At 47.5% G+C, this 20858-nt stretch overlaps 1 protein-coding gene across 1 annotated transcript; it reads right to left on the reverse strand.

Annotated features, from left to right (window-relative positions):
* Window positions 1-10168: 10168 nt before the first annotated feature.
* LOC105947078 (E3 ubiquitin/ISG15 ligase TRIM25-like) lies at window positions 10169-19758 on the reverse strand. The gene is made up of 4 exons (XM_031893326.1): window positions 19618-19758; window positions 16257-17812; window positions 12141-12247; window positions 10169-11776 (listed from the first exon to the last, which is right to left on the reverse strand). Exons 1-4 carry the CDS (start codon window positions 19641-19643, stop codon window positions 10169-10171), a joined length of 3297 nt encoding a protein of 1098 aa, XP_031749186.1. The 5' UTR covers window positions 19644-19758.
* Window positions 19759-20858: the final 1100 nt, after the last annotated feature.

A 20858-nucleotide genomic window follows, 5' to 3' on the forward strand; every position in this document is an offset into this window, starting at 1 on the left:
CATATAAAGCTGCGCCCTACCTGCTCCTGTATCCTTATATATACAATAGAGACTTTCCCATAATTCCATTCCTGCAAGAGCCGGACCCATCCATTATGGCAGTGGGAATAACTGCCTCCGATCCAGTTCTGAGTGAGAAGTAGTTCCATATGTAACCGTTGCCAACTCCAGCAGTTACACTATGCAGTGACGTACAGATGCCAAGTGTGGTTCTGGTTCAGTTCTAGCACTTGCAGCACTCAAGGTTCTTTTAAAGGGGACTTGTTTTTTCCCCTCAGTCTTGGAATTTACAGTCACAACCAACAGCCAGCCGCCATTTTGTGGGCACCGTTATTAAGGCAAAGCTTTCTATCCCCCCAAAATCTTATGCATTTGCCATCTAGGAAGTGCTGAATGGAAAGTTGAAGCAATTGTAATTAAAAATCTGAGCTGTCAATCATATATTGCCTGCCCCGCCTCTATGCCTCAGGCATAGAGGCGGGGCAGGCAATATATGATTGACAGCTCAGATTTTTACATTCATTTATAACAGGTATGGATGATTTGACCTTTACGTTAACTTTTAGTATGTTATAGAATGACCAGTTCTTAGCAACGTTGCAATTGGTCTTTATTTAAAAAACTATGAAACTTAATTATTTTCCATCCTCTTCTACATTTTCCAGCTTTCAAAAGGGGGTCACTGACCCCGGCAGCCGAAAACTATTGCTCTGTGCGGCTACAATATTGTTGCTACTTTTTATCTCTCTAGGCAGGCCTTCTTTCTATTCATGTCCCCCTATATTCGTTCAAACCACTGCCTGGTTGCTAGGGTTAATAACACACTAGCAACCAGCTGCTGAAATCCCAAGCTGGAGAGCTGCTTACACCAATAGCTTAATAACTAGAAAAAAAAATATTAAAAAGGGAAGACCAATTGCAAACTGTCTGAGATTATTAATATTTACATCATACTAAGAGTTAATTTAAAGGAAAACTACCACTTTAAATGCTTATTCAGGAATAAGGTTCTGCTTCTGTTCTTTTTAATAGCCGAGGCTGCTGTCCAATGGTGCCCAAGCACAAAGGCCACAGACCCAATCGGCTTGCTCTGGGGGTGCAGAAGTAATGGGTTGCGGGGTTGGCTGATAAGCTAGGACTACTGTACAGAATAGGGGGCCCTCCTCCTCCTCAGTCAAGGTTTTCCCTCCCACCCAACATGCAGGAATGAGACTATAAAAATCAGACATCCAATCAGCACAAGTGGGCGGGCCTAGTGGGGTTTTTGGAGAGACTTTCAGAGAGACCCAGGGTACTGACAGAACAACCCACCAATCACAAACAGTTGCCACATTCTTACAGGGCAGTGACCCCCATTTGAAATCTGGAAAGAGTCGGAAGATTATTCAAACACTATAAAAGAGAAAAAAATGAAGACCAATTGAAAAGTTGCTAAGAATCGCCTCTTCAATATTGTAGCCACGGGCGAAATTAGAACCCTTTAGTCGAGTTGTGCAGCTCCCCCGCCTACGCTGTTGGTAGGTTCCACTCAGGAACACTCCCTGCGCCCCAGTATGTATAACTTCTACCCATTGGTCACTCAGAAATACTCTATATAAATACTGGCAGTGTATGAGGGAGTTCATTCAGGGGCCCTGCTCAGTCTGACTATCACTGGCTGCACTAGTCGGCTCATAGTCTTACAGTTCAGCCTCAGATTCCCAGCATCCTCAGCGCCACGCAGGCAGTAAGGACTTGGTACAATGCACTTGCAGGAGGGGCAGTAAGAACTCATCCCTATAATATCTCACTCAGAGGGGTGCAATGCATTGTGGGGGTTGTAGTTTTACTTTAGCAGAGGAAATGAGTCATTAGTGTTGGTTGCTATTAGCAACAATGAAGGCCTCACCTGCTTGGCCCCTCCCCCTACTGAGGGACAAGGAGCTGCACTTACTATACAGCTGCCACTCAGGTGCTTGCAGGACAGGGCCATTGGCTCTGCGGCAGGTAAGGGGTTAAACTGTTCCATAAATATAGGGGGGGGGTATAGTCAGGCTTTTATATTATATAAATATAGGTTGAGTGTTGTAGTTCAGCAGCCACTGTGTATATGCTTTCTATTTCTATGCTTTATATGTATCCCAGGGAAGAGTTCTGCATGCAGTGTGAGTTCTAGTTGTACCGGCACATTTATGCCTGTGTAGGAGCAGCATTGGGAAGCACAATACAGCCGCTGGGGGGGAGGAAAGAACCCCAGTCTCCCCCTTCAACTCCACTGAGTGGTGCAGCTTGGCTCCTCCTCTCCATGATGTCACTTTTGTTCTGCTAGCAGTGCCTCCCTGACTCCTCCCCCAAACCATGTGCCAGGAAGTGTGTTTATATGGAGCAGTGCCAGTCTGTGCAGTTATAAACACAGTGTGACACCCTCGCTGTGAGATTTAGGGGGTTCCCTCAGGATTGGGTGGTGTCATGTGACTGATTATCTGCCAATCGTACCGCTCTGCTGCCTGTGAGTATTTGCTTATTGCTTCTCTTGTTATACTATGTGCTGTTCCCCCCTGCCCCATAATAAAGACCCCAGGCAGCCATTTTTGTTGGGGGTTACCAGTACTGAGGCTTGTAGCTGAGCTACCCGTTCCCATCCCAGGGCTGGCTCCCATGGTCCGAGGGGCTCATTTATAAACACTGGGCAAATTTGCACATTGCCGGTAACCCATAGCAACCAATCCGTGCAGCTGCAGGTAGAACAATGAAAGCAAATGTCTGATTGGTTGCTATGGGTTACTGCCCAGATGACCCCACACTGTTACATACACAGCTTAAATTCGCACTATCTTTCTCAGCCAGGCCCTCGCTGTGCGGAGAAGGGGAGTAGTGGCACTACAGCTCTCAAGAGGGGGTTCATATTCACAGCATCAACCGAGGTAACGTGCCCCACTGGGGAGATGCTCTGGCAGGTTCCACCTTTAGGACCACCAGCAAGTGTCTCTGGGATCCCCAGCAGAAAGGAGCAGGGAGTCAATACTAAGCCTGAGTCCCTTTTCTCACTGCCCCAGGGAGAGCTGCCCCAAACCAACCCTCTGGTCAGATTATAGTGATAGGGATATTAATATATGGTGCTGGTTTCCCTTTGGGCTAAACATTAATCCTATCTGTAACAATGGCCCCTTTATTGGAGCTCCCTATAGATCCTCTCAGGTCCCTGTCTGGGTTTCAAATGAGGGGCGGGCGTGTCCTAACGGTCCCTGCCAGAAGCACAGTAGGAGGGGGAGAGCCAATCACAGCCCTGCAGTCACACAAGCACAGACAGGCTTCAGTTCCTTATCAGGTCAGCCTAGCTGCTGATTGGTTCCTATCCTACTGTGCCTCCGGCCCCAATGCACAGCCTGGGAAAGGAGGCAGCAGGAAGTGGAACAGATGGGCGGGGCTAGTGGGGTTATTGTGGCCTTTAACTCTGTGACCAATGTTCCCTTCGTCAGACTCTCAAGATGCCGAGCTGTATAGTTCGGAGCTGTAGCAACTACAGCTACAAGGCGTCGGAGAGAGGGGTGCGAATGCACACGTTCCCCAACACCCTGGAGCGGATCAAGGTGTGGCTGCGGGCCATTCCCCAGCAGTTTAGGGACCAGGATTCCTTTGCCGAGGAGATTTTAAAAACAAAGAAGACAAACCCTTATCGGATCTGCTCGGAGCATTTCGCCCAGGAATGTTACACCAGCATGAACGGAGTCATGTACCTCTCCAGGAACGCCGTGCCCACCATATTCGGCCCGCAGGTCTCTTCGACCAAGAAAAGATTCTGTGTCGACTGCAAGAAGCTGATTGCGGACCGATGCTCGCACTGCCCCAAGCACCAGTATGTCTATAGGGGGGACCTGTGGAAAGTTCACCACGATCACTTGTATCCTTCCTTGATTCCGACGCTCGACAAATCTCAAAGGTTCGTGCAAAGCTTCATCCTTATGATCCATTCAGCCACAGTCCTGCCAAGGCTTAGGTAGCCACCTCCCCCACGTACATGGTACAAGTGTAATGCCGAGGCCAGGGAGTAGCCTATGGCAAGCAAGGGAGGTCTTGGTGGGAATGCTGGTCTATAGAAACCTTTTCATTTGAATTACAGAGGACGCAGAGGAATCACAGAGGCCAGTCCCTCCCACAAGGAGCCAATGGGAATGTGGGAGGAAGCGAGTGACCCAGTGATGGGGAAGAAGGATAAAAATGAGGAGCGGAAGGAGAGAATCCTGAATCTCACACTGGAGATTATCTATCTGCTGACTGGAGAGGTGAGGGGGGCACTGTGAGTGGCACAGTGAGACGCCTCCTAAACTGGCCATACGTGCCTGTTGGAAATAGCTAATCAGTTGCGGGGCTGTTCAGACTAATGATCCTTTGATCCTGGTTGATCGAGGATTATTTTTCTTCACAGAGGTCGGAACTCTTGGCTCCTCTTCCCTTCTACTCTTCCGAATGTTCAGTCAGTTGACCACAGCAATATTAAGCTGGCCATGCATGTCCCTTATAATGTATTCCCCTTAACCTTTAAAACACCTGTATAACATTGAAGGTATTAAGTGGGCATCTCCTAATAGTTCTTCTCAAAAAGCACAAGATGACATGGTTCCCTGTCAGGTCCAGCTAGCTATTAGAGAGGTAGGTAGGGTACCATGTAGACACGTCTTTGTGTGGAATCAGCCCTATGACAAGAAGACACCAGCATCCTATAAACATAAGTCCATTATTAAAAGTCAAATAATTTTGGGTCTACCATGGCACTGACAATTGGTCTCACCAAGGGACTGACCTGATCAGGCCGACCCCCCAAGCAGTATAGCCCAATGGCAGCAGCCCTTTATTTACTTGCCTTGCTGCAGAGATACAGAGATGCTTGAGAAGATGGGGCGATTTGTGGTGCAAACTGAGGGCAGATCCTGAACGAACGATTCTCTCTCCCACTCAATTATACAGGAATATGTCCCTAAGAGGAAGTCCCACCTTGTCCGTTCACAAATCTGCACTGACTGTTTGTTGGAGGGATCTTGCAAGCGCCACGTGACCCCAGCTGTGGCGCATTTGTACCGCTCCGTCATACAGAAGGAAAATGACAAGAAGATCCTGGAACTCATCTCCAACATCATCCAGCTGCTGACTGGAGAGGTGGGTGCGGCCCCCCAATCCCCCCTTATTGTTTAGTAACAGTGTATGATAATCCCTTTCTCTGGCTGGGGGATGACTGTAACATTGTGTGTGCCAGGTTGCCATAAGGTGTGAGGATGTTTCCATCTATTTTTCCTTGGAGGAGTGGGAGTATATAAAAGGAAACAAGGCCCTTTACAGGGAAGAGATACAAGAGGAGGAGGAGGAGCCCCAGCGGCTCCGCCCACTGGGTGAGTAACGTTTGTAGACGGACATAAGTAACACAACGAAACACAATTCCCTGCTGCACACGTGATGTCAATAAGGAAAGGAACATACCGGTGCAATGCATTGTGGGTTATGTAGTTCCTGCATGCTGTCTTTAAGCTGGGGAGAGTTACAATTTGTAGTATCAGTGTTTTAGTCCCTCCTCCCCTGCCAGGATTTCAAATGATGCAGAAGAGAAGAACAGCAGTATTTCAGCATATAAACATGGTATTTATTCTTTATGAAGGAACAGGTTACAGGGATAGGGATAGTAGGGGTTTCTGTGTTGTGTGGGACTCTTTAACAAATTTTGGTTCGGAAGTTGGAGTTCCTCTTTGAGCTGAACTATATGGGCAATAATACTAATTAATACTAATAAATAATAATACACTGTAATGATCATTTCTCTGTCATATTCCAGAACGGGAACAGAGTCGCGAAGTTGCAGCCTTTCTGGAAGCGATGGTATGTTGTAAAGATGAGCCAAGCAACAGTCTGACTGAAGAAACGGTTTTATATTCGGAAGAAAATATCGTAAGCATCGAACTTCCACCAGCGGAACAGCCCCCCACAGCCAATGGGATTAAAGAGGAGGCAGCTTCATGGGAAGGGGGAAACCAATCAGATTGCAGCATTAATCCCCTTACAGAACAGATACAGGGAACAGACACACCTACTCCTATCATTGGGTGCAGACTGGATATATCGGAGGGTATTAAAGAGGAACCGGATTCCTGCAAAGAGGAAAACCAATCAGATTATAACATTATTACAGTTTCAGAACCAATACAGGGAACATATATACCTTCTAGTATTATGGGATGCAGCCTGAATAACAGTTTGTCAGCCAATTATATAGCAAATGAGATTAAAGAGGAGGCGGCTTCATGGGAAGAGGGAAACCAATCAGATTGCAGCATTAATCCCCTTACAGAACAGATACAGGGAACAGACACACCTACTCCTATCATGGGGTGCAGCCTGAATAACAGCTCGGCAGAGGATTATATATTAAATGGAATAAAAAAGGAACCAGCTTCATGTAAAGAAGGGACAGAGTCACCTGTTATGGGATGTAAGCAAAGTAACAGCTCATTGGTTAATTGTATATCAGTTGATATTAAAGAGGAGGCGGCTTCAAGTGATGACGGAAACCAATCAGATTGCAGCATTAATCCCCTTACAGAACAGATACAGGGAACAGACACACCTACTCCTATCATGGGATCCATAGTACATAAACCCAGTAAAAATGTTACCAGACCCGTGCGTGTGTGTCGCCAAGCAAAACAGCCCTCGCCGGGGGGGTATAACGGTGCCGGGTATAACTGCGCCGAGTGCCACAAGGACTTTAGCAGTAAGAGCAGCCTTGTCCGACACCAGCGAGTTCACACAGGAACCAACCTGTTTTCCTGTAACGTATGTGGGAAACCATTCACCCGTCTCTCCAACCTCAAAGACCATCGGAGAACTCACACAGGGGAGAAACCATTCTCTTGCTCCCAATGTGGGAAATGTTATATATACAGCACAGACCTGAAAAAACATTGCAAGAGTCACAAAGCGAGACAAAAGGTTCAATAAACAACAAAACCACTCAGCTAAATGGGAAGGGGGTGGGGGACAGGTTTCTTTTTTAATGGAGATCCTGGGACCATTAGGGACACCAATGTGGGTTTTATGCACTAAGCTCCTGTGGGGCCCCGATAATATTGTTGTATGGGGCCCTGTTGACTTTTATATGCTTCTGTGCCTCGCTGGTCCGACAGGTAGTTTCAGCCTGAGTGCAGCCCCACAGAGGAGATCAGCCCAAAATGGCCACTTTTGGCGTTTCTCTGTCTGCTTTCTGCTCCGTGTAGCGGCACTCAGGCTGAAACTGTACCTGTCATGGGTGCGGATGGGAGCGGAACCACTTTTTCAGATGAAGCAGACAAATACGCCACATGTCACTGTGGTCTTAATGATATACTGTGTCTTTCTGCCAGAGATTATTTGCATTAATATGTTTGTGAAAGTATAATGAAGCCTTTTATTGTATAATCTCTCTAAAATTACTCTGTACACCCCCCGGAATACTACCATTCTACCTGCATTCAGATTTATTTTGTTTCTCTATTACATCCAGCTCAACTGCAGCTCTTTTACTAACTTCCTTGTCTAGCACAAAGCTGGGAGGAACTTCAAACTAGACAAGGAAGTCTGTAAAAGAGCTGCAGTTCATCTGCCTGTAATAACAAAATAAATCTGGATGCAGAGAGAAAGGTATGTTATTCTGGGGGCTGTACAGAGTAATAAATATGTAGGGATTAGCAGCTGGTCTGCTGGGGGGGGAATACATTTGATTTTTCCAGCCTCACCTACTGTGTAAGACGGATATATTTTACTGAATTATAAATACATTATTTTCTATGATGCACTGTGTGCTTTGCTGTTAATGGGTATGGAACACAGGGTATGTATTGGGCCCAATAGGAACTTCTCTGGGTAAGTGAATCCTCTCTCTCTTCAGTTCTTACCAATGTACAGAATGTAATTCTCTGTATTTCCCCCTCTTGGCCTGCTCTCTCTTTCCCATTGGCCCGCTCCCTCTTTCCCATTGGCCCGCTCTCTCTCCCATTGGCCCACTCTCTCTTTCCCGTTGGCCCGCTCCCTCTTTCCCATTGGCCAGCTCTCTCTTTTTCCCATTGGCCCGCTCCCTCTTCCCCATTGGCCAGCTCTCTCTCTTTCCCATTGGCCAACTCTCTCTCTTTCCCATTGGCCCGCTCTCTCTTTCCCATTGGCCAACTCTCTCTCTTTCCCATTGGCCCGCTCTCTCTTTCCCATTGGCCCGCTCTCTCTTTCCCATTGGCCCGCTCTCTCTTTCCCATTGGCCCGCTCCCTCTCTTTCCCATTGGCCAGCTCTCTCTCTTTCCCATTGGCCCGCTCTCTCTTTGCCATTGGCCCGCTCCCTCTCTTTCCCATTGGCCAGCTCTCTCTCTTTCCCATTGGCCAGCTCTCTCTCTTTCCCATTGGCCCGCTCCCTCTTTCCCATTGGCCCGCTCCCTCTTTCCCATTGGCCAGCTCTCTCTTTTTCCCATTGGCCTGCTCCCTCTTCCCCATTGGCCAGCTCTCTCTCTTTCCCATTGGCCAACTCTCTCTCTTTCCCATTGGCCCGCTCTCTCTTTCCCATTGGCCCGCTCTCTCTTTCCCATTGGCCCGCTCTCTCTTTCCCATTGGCCAACTCTCTCTCTTTCCCATTGGCCCGCTCTCTCTTTCCCATTGGCCCGCTCTCTCTTTCCCATTGGCCCGCTCTCTCTTTCCCATTGGCCCGCTCTCTCTTTCCCATTGGCCCGCTCCCTCTCTTTCCCATTGGCCAGCTCTCTCTCTTTCCCATTGGCCCGCTCTCTCTTTGCCATTGGCCCGCTCCCTCTCTTTCCCATTGGCCAGCTCTCTCTCTTTCCCATTGGCCCGCTCCCTCTTTCCCATTGGCCTGCTCAGTATACACTTAAGAAAAACTTTTCTACAAATGAGCACAACAAATAGCATGTGTTTAACATGTGTTTTATTTTAAAAACTTGATTTTTTTTGCCATTATAAAGCACAAATGTAAAAAGTTTTTTTTCCACTAACCTTACTCTTGGTATACATGTTAATGTGTTCAAAGCAAGATAGGAAGCTCTGTATAAACAAACCCCTCCCTTCCCCAAGCATTAAGATACAGAGCAGATCATCTTTTGGAATGTAAGTTCTTTTGGGCAGGGCCCTATTTACCTCTTAGATCTGTTACTAGTTGTTTTTGTATGTAAATCTGCATATTTAGAGTATACACCCATATAGATTCTGCTGAAACTATGCTTCAATTCTCCTTCTGTTCCAGCTGTGGCTTTTTAGTGTTTGTGCCTCCTCTTTCTTCTTGAAGCACTGAGAATTTCTTATCTTAAACGCTCAATTTGGGGAAAGCTCAGGGAGGAGCACGTAGGGGGAACAGAGCTGGGGAAAGGGGGTTGAAGCCCAGTGTATGAAGGTGCTTGGAGAAAGATTTACTCCATTGAAAGTGGAGGGAGGGGGCATAAACACTAAATAGGAATGGCAATACCCAGATGGAGGGGGGAGTAGTCAAAAAGCTGAGGGGGGGGGGGAGGTGCCTAGGGAACAGCAGTGTGGGCAGCAGGGAAGTGCTGAGTGAACAAATGTAAAGTAAATAAGTGCAATTGATTTTAGCAAAAACAGCTTACAGAACTGAATGGAGTATAAAGGGGTTGTTTTTTAAATATATAAAACATTGCAACTTCATGCGGTGCTGGATTTTCTGAGTTTTGAATTGTTTAGAAATGCCACCTTCCCCACCCAGGGCCATTTGTATCTCATTTCATACATGGGAGCATTTATAATTATGTGCAAATCAGCCGGCAGCCATGTTGTGACACTGGTGGTACTGCTGGTATGCACTTTGGCTTATGAGTAGATTCACAGTGGGGTTAGAGATGCTGAGGGGCAAAGTGTAACATGGGGTGCTTGTGCCACACTGAGTCATGGCATGCAGGTACCACCGTGTCTATCTTCTGGTGCACTTTGTGCGTGTAATGCTTTTAAGGTGTGGTTTTGTAAAATGGGCTTGTTTGGGGCGTGGCCATAAAGTGGGTGTGGTTGATATTTTTGTCCCTCTTTGTACTTTTAAATGTTGGGAGGTTTGTATGTGCAGCATGTTAGCAACGTGGTGTTACTCACAGGAGGAGCTGGAACGATAGTATTCCAGGCAGCCAGGGCACGGGGAGCAAAATAGGAGCAGAGACCGGGGTGGGGGGGGCAATCAGCTGCAGATTCTCACCCAGCCTTTGTTATACACACAGAATGCAGGGTGCAGGGGCTCAGTGAAGGAGGCAGTGAAGGTGTGTAAGTGCCTGATTGGCTCACTCAGCTCATAGAAGGACAAATGTCCGGCCTCATAGTCCAGTGAGATTCTGAATCTCAGGCAGGAGGGGGACACAGGAGTTTGTATGGAGTTATGTGCCATAATAATTTTATCATGATATTTGCACAAACACCAGGATTTGATAGTAATTCCAAAACCTGATTTATCTCCTTCTCTCTCTATACTGGGATAGGCCGCCCCAACCTCCCACTCCCCTGACTCACTGCCCTCCACTTCCCAGTAATGTCGCCCTGATGGGAAACCCCTGGTACTTAACACTTGGGCGTATTCTATAAACCTCTCTGGTGTGTGTGGGTAACACAGGGCAGTCTCTGACTCGGATGCAGTTTTCCTGTCCTCTGATAAAGCAACATAATCACTCGCTGTATTTATATCCAGTACCAGGTCTGTAGCCTCCTGCCCAGGGATCCTTCCCTTTACCCCAGTCACAATCCCAGCTAAGCCTGTGAGTAATGTCTCTGAGATCAGTCCCACATCCAGATCCCCTACAGTCGGGGCCTTTATACCCTCTGTCTCTCTGCCCTCAGCATCTGCAGCTCCATCTGATTCCAGTTGTTCCTGTAGGACAGTGAGTGGAGCTGCCATGTTGCACAGCTCCTCAATGTGCCGGATCTTCCCGGACAGCTCGTCCTTCTTTATTTCCAGCTGTTGGATCAGCTCAGTGAGTTGGAGGGAAAGCTTCTCTTTCTGCCTGGAGATGTCACTCAGGAGTCTCTTCTCTAGGGCTTCCAGCTCTTCCCTGATGTCTCTAAACAGGGCAGTGACTCTCTCTGTCTCACCGGCTGCTCTTTCTGCCACTTCTCTCCTGCGCTCCTGCAGCCTCTGGGCTCCTCTCTCAGTCTCCTCTCTCTCTGGGCTCAGTTTCTCCAGAACTTTCCTCAGTTTCTCTTTCTTTTTCTCAGAGGCCTCACTCAGTAGCTCCACCCTGTGGCCCCGGTGCTCCCCGGCCAGGCAGCAGGACACACAGACACAGACCAAATCATCACAGCAGTAATATTTTAGAAACTCACTGTGGGTGGAGCATTTTTTTCCCATAAAGGAGTTGGTGGGCTCAGTTAGGACGTGCCGTACAGACTTGTTGTGCTTGTGTAAGTGGGTATCACACAGGGAGGTCTCACACTGCTCACAGGATTTAACAGCAGCCACAGGGGAGTCACAGTAAGTGCAGAGGATCCCAGTCTCCCCCGGCTCCGGCTGAGCAGAAAGGAATCGCTCTGCAATGTTCCCCAGAGTTCTGTTCCTGGGCAGGGCCGGGCGTTCCCGATACTCGGCTCTGCATTCAGGGCAGGAATAACCCCCAGACCCCTCCTGGGTACCCAGCACCCCCCCAATGCAGCCCCGGCAGAAGTTATGGCTACAGGGCAGGGACACAGGATCAGTATAAACGCTCAGGCAGATGGAGCAGCTCAGCTCGTCTCTCAGATCAGCAGCCGCCATCCTGGGACGCGGGAAAAGAAGTGAAACAGAAAGTGTCTGATGCTTCAGCTCAGCGGTGGGCGGGGCTTATTCCTTAACCCTATGTACCCTGCCCATATTAGAGCAACATCAGGATCCAACATCAGATTCCCCGAGTCATTATCATGAAACTAATTATAGGCAATGTAAAACAAGCCTCAAAACCTTCCACTGACTCCAAATTGCCGTAAATTGATTGGGCAAATTGCAGTGATTGTAGTAAAAAGTCCCATAATCCTCAGCCATCTGCCTCAACTCATCTAGAAAAGCTGTGTCCTATATATCACTGCAATAAGCACAGTATGTGGAAGCGGCCCATTCGGCAGAGGATGGGAACACAGAGCCTTACAGACTGAGATCATTGCTATACATGGGGCCCCACATTTCCTCTTACACAAGAGAGAAACCACTTTCTGCTAAACGGAGGGGAACGTTGGTCCCAGTAATTATACAGATCAATGCACAGGAACATACACACCCAGCTACTTGGTTTCACCCAAGCTGCCAATGGGAAAGAGAGCAGCCCAGGGACAGGAAGTGCAGAGAGTCAGAGCTGTGGGGGGAGATAGGATTCACTTACCCAGGGGGAGGAGCCTTGTTAGGCCAATGTAAATGGACCCATGATTTATCCTAAAAGGATTTACCTATGCAGTGATCTGTACAGTCCCACAGTCCAGTAAATGGGAGCTTTCTATACTTGTTTGACATTTCACATTTCTCTTCCTATCAGCTGGAAGGAATGAACCCTGATTAGCCAATCAGCATCTAGAATGCCTGGAAACCCACAGTTATGGGGCAGGTGAGGCGGTGCTCCTCCCACATTTAATAAGAATGTGTAACGGAACAGAAAGAACTGGGTATGAGAGAAGAATGTGTGTTGGGGGTGGGGCTTAGATAGGAACAAAAATGGATGTTTTATGGGTCCCATACAGAGAGCACAGCCTGCTTCCCATAAGGGATCCTCTCTCTCTGTATTTGCAGAGCTCTATGAGACACTTCTTCATGTTTATTTGAGCAACTTCTCTCAGGTAAGTTAACTCTAAAGGAAGGGGTTGCTGACTGCTATAGGCATTTTAAAGGGGACATATTGTGTGAAAAGCAAGAATATGCCTGTGCCTTATACGCCTCTAAATATAGAAGGAATGTACTGAAAAAAGTAGTGTTTTGGGTTGATTTATTGAAAATTTCTCCAAAACCCCACTAGCCCCGCCCATCTGTTCCACTTCCTCCTGCCTCCTTTCCCAGGCTGTGCAGGGGGGCCGGCGGCACTGTAGGATAGGAACCAATCAGCAGCTAGGCTGACCTGATAGGGAACTGAAGCCTGTCTGTGCTTGTGTGAGTGCAGGGCTGTGATTGGCTCTCCCCCCCCCCCTACTGTGCTTCTGGCAGGGACCGTTAGGACACTAGTGGGGTTTTGGGGGAATTTCTCAATAAATCAGTCTGAATATTCAAGGAACAGGGCAGGTCATTAAAAAATGGTTTATGCAGCTCTGATCTTAAAAAGAAAAAAACCTCATGTAGTTCCTAAATAAACCAAAAATGGGGACGTTTCCCTGCCTTAATTGTAGTTTGTGTAACTCAATCATTAAAGGAGAATAAGTGAAAGGTTTCGATATACCCTTAAGCACATGAGGAGCACATATGTAGTTTATGTGATTAAATGTCTGTGCAGGTATGCACATGTGGGACAGAGCATTAGACCAATCAGAACCCGTATAGGTGAACACAGGGGTTATATAAGGAAAACCCCAATGAATCCCTGTTAGCCAAACCTTTTTTTTTTTTTTGAAGCAGAACATCATATTTCACAGCTCACTTGATCCGCTTCCAAGAGGGGGTAATAGAGTTAAATTGTTGCTACAAAAAGAAAACAAATGGATGAGGTTATTGGATACAATGCAACCGAAGGGGTCCAACGATCAAATTAACTTCAAATGTTTCCTGTTAGAGTGTCTTATACAGGTTACAGAAATGGAATATGAAACTACCGTACAGTAAGTGCAGCATTTCTACAGGGATAGAATGTATCAGGCAAGATTATGTGACGTGTCCCTTGATAAGATGGGCAGGTAAGTGCAGTGTCTGATTGTTGTTCAGATAGGCCTGTGGCTAATTTTGTAGGCAATTATGAATAATATCCGGTGCTGGTTTCCCTTTGGGCTAAACATTAACCCTATCTGTAACAATGGCCCCTTTATTGGAGCTCCCTATAGATCCTCTCAGGTCCCTGTCCATGTTTCACATGAGGGGGGGCGTGTCCTAATGGTCCCTGCCAGAAGCACAGTAGGAGGGGGAGAGCCAATCACAGCCCAGCACTCACACAAGCACAGACAGGCTTCAGTTCCCTATCAGGTCAGCCTAGCTGCTGATTGGTTCCTATCCTACAGTGCAGGGTACGGAGGGCCGCCGGCCCCCCAGCTCATCCAGAGAATTCAGCCAGCAGGAAGTGGCACAGATGGGCGGGGCTAGTGGGGTTTGGGGGAATTTCTCAATAAATCAGTCAGAAACACAACTTTAAGCCCAATCCTTCTATATCTAGAGGAGTATAATTCCCTGGTACATTCATCATTTTTATAGGATATGTCTCCTTTAAAGCAGACCCTTGGTGGGAAAGAAAACCCACCGCACATTAGTACTCACCTCACCACTGACCAATACCTATTGTTATCTAGCAAGTATCCCTGAATAATAGCTTTGTCTCTGGTCTAAATTTTTAAAGCCATCATAGTCCTTCCAGAAGTCCAGGCCTTGTGACGTTGGGCATATTATGTTGTATTCCATGCTATCTGGGCCCTAGAAGGCATTTGTTGCTTATCACCCTCCCACTTGGGCAGTCAGTCTGGGAAGTCTACCCTCTTGGCAAACCAAAGCTTTGCTCCTAAATACAAGCAGATTGGCCTCACTTTCCCATTTTATCTTAATCTACGTTATTTGCCTCAACTGAGCGAGTGAATCTGAGCGACCACCATTTTAATTGCTCTCAGCCGACCCAGTCTTCGGGTCTCTTTGTCAGTTTTAGAAGATGAAGCAAATGAAATATAGATCTATGAGGCATATTCTGTTTTTTCTCTTTAAGAGCCTTTAAATTGCCTTCTGCTTCTATATATTTTAAAGAGGGGCCATTCATTTTGCTTAATGTTTGATAACAGCACACTATGGATATCAGTCATTTTAGGGATTGGCCGAAGCTGGCATTGCTGCTAAAGGTGCATCTACCTGAAGGGAGGGGGGTGAATACTTCTGTATTCACTCATTCATTCCAATCGCTTTGAAGAAAACTTTCACTTTAACACAATGATCTCCAACCAGTGGCTCTGGGGGCAACATGTTGCTCCCCAACCCCTTGGGTGTTGCTCTCAGTGCCCCCAAACCAGGGAGTTATTTTTGAATTCCTGGCAAGTTTTGGTTGAATAAAAACAAGATTTACTGCCGAATAAAGCCCCTGTAAGCTGATAGGGTGCATAGAGGCCCCTAATAGCCAATCACAGCCCTTATTTGGCACCTCCATGAACTTTTATGATGCTTGTGTTGCTCTCCAAGTCTTTTTAGATTTGACTGTGGCTCCCGAGTAAGAAAGAAACAACTTAATCCACTGTAATTCCATATAGTGTGGCAATAAACCAGGAACTTCCAAGGGGGTAAATACTTTCTATAGGCAAAGTATTAGAGGATTCCCAAGGCAGTCATTAATAGCACTAGGGAAAGCAATGTATCCCTATAGCCTAAAACATTCTTTGGTATACATAGCAGTCTATTAAATGCATGTAGCATAGGGAATTGGCTAAATGATGGATTATTAGGGTAGTGGCCACCCACTATATCTATCACAGGCTGCTCAATATTATAGCCACTAGGGAACAGAGACTAATATATTCTAACGTATTAACTATTAATACATTGTGTTTACCATACAGGCACTCAAGGGCCTAGGGTGAAAGCTTTAGGGGGAACGACCATCAGGTACCTAAAGGGTAAAAAGAAATTCAAAAATCCAATCACACCCTGGGTATCACACTCTGTACTGCCGGAGTGGTGCGCTATCAGAATAAAGGATTTTTCCTAAATATGTCCTGTGTGATAACAGAACTTTCACCTAAGAAAAATCAAGAAATAAAAACGCAGTTTCAGACACCTCATAGGTACATTTAAATGTGATTTCAGAAAATGTTCCCAATTCAATCCTGTAACCTTCCCAAAAGAATACATCAATATATCTCATGCAGTCTTTATATAACGTTCTAGTCTGTGTTGTGACCATATCCTATTGCCGCCATGTTTGTACATGTGTGATTTTATACTGGGACAGTAATGGTGAGCCCCATTTTATTATGTTTGTGGACTTTAATAGGAATATTTTGCATAGACAATGAATATACAAACTACAAGTGCCTGTAACATGGGAGGCCACTGCCTTAGAATGGGTGATACCAACCTGCGTATCATTTAAGTAACATAGTGTCGCTCACAGGAGGAGCAGGAAATATTCCAGTCAGAGATCAATGGGATCAGCTGCAGATTCTCACCCAGCCTTCGCAATCCATATAGAATGCAGGGTGCAGGGGCTCAGTAAAGGAGGCAGTGAAGGTGTGTAAGTGCCTGATTGGCTCACTCAGCTCATAGAAGGACAAATGTCCGGCCTCATAGTCCAGTGAGATCCTGAATCTCCGGCAGGAGGGGGATACAGGAGTTTTTATGGAGTCATGTACCACAGTAAATTTATCATTTAATCTACGCAAACTCCAGGATTTGATATTATCTCCAAAACTGGAATCATCTCCTTCTCTCTCTATACTGGGATAGGCCGCCCCTACATCCCACTCCCCTGATTCACTGCCCTCCACTTCCCAGTAATGTCGCCCTGATGGGAAACTCCTGCTGCTTAACACTTGGGCGTATTCTATAAACCTCTCTGGTGTGTGTGGGTAACACAGGGCAGTCTCTGACCCGGATGCAGTTTTCCTGTCCTCTGATAAAGCAACATAATCACTCGCTGTATTTATATCCAGTACCAGGTCTGTAGCCTCCTGCCCATAGATCCTTCCCTTTATCCCAGTCACAATCCCAGCTAAGCCTGTGAGTAATGTCTCTGAGATCAGTCCTTTATTCAGATTCCCAAAAGCAGGAATCTTTATACCCTCTGTCTCTCTGCCCTCAGTATCTGCAGCTCCATCTGATTCCAGTTGTTCCTGTAGGACAGTGAGTGGAGCTGCCATGTTGCACAGCTCCTCAATGTGCCGGATCTTCCCGGACAGCTCATCCTTCTTTATTTCCAGCTGTTGGATCAGCTCAGTGAGTTGGAGGGAAAGCTTCTCTTTCTTCCTGGAGATGTTACTCAGGAGTCTCTTCTCTAGGGCTTCCAGCTCTTCCCTGATGTCTCTAAACAGGGCAGTGACTCTCTCTGTCTCACCGGCTGCTCTTTCTGCCACGTCTCTCCTGCGCTCCTGCAGCCTCTGGGCTCCTCTCTCAGTCTCCTCTCTCTCTGGGCTCAGTTTCTCCAGAACTTTCCTCAGTTTCTCTTTCTTCTTCTCAGAGGCCTCACTCAGCAGCTCCACCCTGTGGCCCCGGTGCCCCCCGGCCAGGCAGCAGGACACACAGACACAGGCAGAGTCCTCAGGGCAGTAATACTCCAGGATCTTTCTGTGGGTGGAGCATTTTTTTTCCATAAAGGAGTTGGTGGGCTCAGTTAGTACGTGCCGTACAGACTTGTTGTGCTTGTGTAAGTGGGTATCACACAGGGAGGTCTCACACTGCTCACAGGATTTAACAGCAGCCACAGGGGAGTCACAGTAAGTGCAGAGGATCCCAGTCTCCCCCGGCTCCGGCTGAGCAGAAAGGAATCGCTCTGCAATGTTCCCCAGAGTTCTGTTCCTGGGCAGGGCCGGGCGTTCCCGATACTCGGCTCTGCATTCAGGGCAGGAATAACCCCCAGACCCCTCCTGGGTACCCAGCACCCTCCCAATGCAGCCCCGGCAGAAATTATGGCCACAGGGCAGCATTACAGGATCAGTATAAATGCTCAGGCAGATGGAGCAGCTCAGCTCGTCTCTCAGATCAGCCGCCGCCATCCTGGGAAGCAGAAAGAAGAAATTAAACCTAACACCTCTAGTGATTCAAAACCACCAGGTTGGAGCATCTCTCCCTACTATACCTGCTATCCCACAGCCCCAGTCCCTTCCCAGAGGCTATTATCCCCCCACTGCTACTATAGGCACCATCTCTCCCTACTATACCTGCTATCCCACAGCCCCAGTCCCTTCCCAGAGGCTATTATCCCACTGCTACTATAGGCACCATCTCTCCCTACTATACCTGCTATCCCACAGCCCCAGTCCCTTCCCAGAGGCTATTATCCCCCCACTGCTACTATAGGCACCATCTCTCCCTACTATACCTGCTATCCCACAGCCCCAGTCCCTTCCCAGAGGCTATTATCCCCCCCACTGCTACTATAGGCACCATCTCTCCCTACTATACCTGCTATCCCACAGCCCCAGTCCCTTCCCAGAGGCTATTATCCCCCCACTGCTACTATAGGCACCATCTCTCCCTACTATACCTGCTATCCCACAGCCCCAGTCCCTTCCCAGAGGCTATTATCCCACTGCTACTATAGGCACCATCTCTCCCTACTATACCTGCTATCCCACAGCCCCAGTCCCTTCCCAGAGGCTATTATCCCCCCCACTGCTACTATAGGCACCTTCTCTCCCTACTATACCTGCTATCCCACAGCCCCAGTCCCTTCCCAGAGGCTATTATCCCCCCACTGCTACTATAGGCACCATCTCTCCCTACTATACCTGCTATCCCACAGCCCCAGTCCCTTCCCAGAGGCTATTATCCCCCCCACTGCTACTATAGGCACCATCTCTCCCTACTATACCTGCTATCCCACAGCCCCAGTCCCTTCCCAGAGGCTATTATCCCCCCACTGCTACTATAGGCACCATCTCTCCCTACTATACCTGCTATCCCACAGCCCCAGTCCCTTCCCAGAGGCTATTACCCCCCCACTGCTACTATAGGCACCATCTCTCCCTACTATACCTGCTATCCCACAGCCCCAGTCCCTTCCCAGAGGCTATTATCCCCCCACTGCTACTATAGGCACCATCTCTCCCTACTATACCTGCTATCCCACAGCCCCAGTCCCTTCCCAGAGGCTATTATCCCCCCACTGCTACTATAGGCACCATCTCTCCCTACTATACCTGCTATCCCACAGCCCCAGTCCCTTCCCAGAGGCTATTATCCCCCCACTGCTACTATAGGCACCATCTCTCCCTACTATACCTGCTATCCCACAGCCCCAGTCCCTTCCCAGAGGCTATTATCCCCCCACTGCTACTATAGGCACCATCTCTCCCTACTATACCTGCTATCCCACAGCCCCAGTCCCTTCCCAGAGGCTATTACCCCCCCACTGCTACTATAGGCACCATCTCTCCCTACTATACCTGCTATCCCACAGCCCCAGTCCCTTCCCAGAGGCTATTATCCCCCCACTGCTACTATAGGCACCATCTCTCCCTACTATACCTGCTATCCCACAGCCCCAGTCCCTTCCCAGAGGCTATTATCCCCCCACTGCTACTATAGGCACCATCTCTCCCTACTATACCTGCTATCCCACAGCCCCAGTCCCTTCCCAGAGGCTATTATCCCCCCACTGCTACTATAGGCACCATCTCTCCCTACTATACCTGCTATCCCACAGCTCCAGTCCCTTCCCAAAGCCACTTCAATGTTCCTACAAACACACAGCTCATAGTACAGGAGAGTGAGGTGGGTAAATGGCAGGAATAAGAGTCAGACAGTACAGGAGATACAAACAGTCTCACACAGAGTAACGTGAGGGAATCACCACCCACCCACAAGAAGCCAGGCTCGGTATCATTTCCCGTTTCGTACGAACACAGCTGTACAGCAACAACTTATCAGCGCCTGAAAGAAGCAAAGAGAGTAAGAAAGATAAAAAAAACTGAAAGACAACGCACAGTAAAGTTTTAAGTACCCACTAGGGCGGGACAAAAGTTGTCGACTTTTTGAAAACGATTGGCTGTAAGGCCAGAGGGGGCGGTCCGAGAAGTGACCAACTAGAAACAGCGTGTTTCTTATTAGCTGAAGGGGCGGGGCAGGGATTCAACAAAGTGATGGGGGTGGGTTTAAAGGAGGTGTGGAACGCAAGCTGTGGAACGCAAGCTGCAGAACTGCAGCGTCAGGCAAACTAATATAGAAAATGCTGAGCTTTATCGGTGTCAGGGCAGACTCGATAGTCACATTTGCCATCTATAGTAATATAATTCAGCAATTTGTCGTATAAACAATCGCCCCGTTCCAGGACTTCCTGAAAGGGCCAAAGACAACTTCCTGTCGAAGAAACTAAGCGGTCATGTGATGCTGCCGATGCTATTGCTCCACCCATTCCAGGGATAACCGGTGCCAGCAAATATATATCAGGTTAGTGAATGATACGGTGCAGTTTGCTACCCCCCTATACTGGTCATCATGGTATCGCTCTCCTGTTTCTAGAGCCCTGCAGGACCTACCATTCATAGTTCTAATAGGGGGCGGTTACTGGGAACCTGGCTAAGAAGAGAATAAATACGATAAGTCTTGGCATAAACGACTAAGATCACTGGTGAAAGTAGTTAATAGTTCATGGTGAATTCAAACATTTTCAGGGAATATTCTATGGAATTGCACCAGAAATAACTGGAAATAATGAGACAATGAGAATTAAACTAGTTGTTGCATTAGTTACTCTGGGGCAGTGTGTGATATCCTAATGGGAATATGGCTTTCCCTATACCTGGGGAATCTTCACTGATATGAATGGAATTATCAGCTTATCAGGTACTGGTTCTAATCAACTGTGCTAATATAGAACATTACAGAAGGTTGTGGTGGGAACAACACATGGCTAAATAGGGTGTAATATTAATGGCAGTGTCACTGATCTAACGTTGCTTTAAACTCAAAAAATGCTTATATTGCGGGATATTGCTGGGAATAATCCCCTATAGAAATGTGTAAGTGCTTAATTCCACTTCCAGGCCCCTCCCTCCCACAAGGAGCCAATGGGAATGTGGGAGGAAGCGAGTGACCCAGT

This window comes from Xenopus tropicalis, chromosome 9 (genome assembly GCF_000004195.4).
Source record: "Xenopus tropicalis strain Nigerian chromosome 9, UCB_Xtro_10.0, whole genome shotgun sequence".
Classification (NCBI taxonomy): Eukaryota; Metazoa; Chordata; class Amphibia; order Anura; family Pipidae; genus Xenopus; species Xenopus tropicalis.

Coding starts and splice junctions, on each gene's coding strand:
- LOC105947078 (XM_031893326.1), bottom strand. CDS start 19,643: ATGATACCGAGCCTGGCTTCTTGTGG. Junction 17,813..19,617: donor CCGAGCCTGGCTTCTTGTGG/GTGGGTGGTGAT, acceptor TCTGCTTCCCAG/GATGGCGGCGGCTGATCTGA. Junction 12,248..16,256: donor AGGCTGGGTGAGAATCTGCA/GCTGATCCCATT, acceptor TCCCATTGGCAG/CTTGGGTGAAACCAAGTAGC.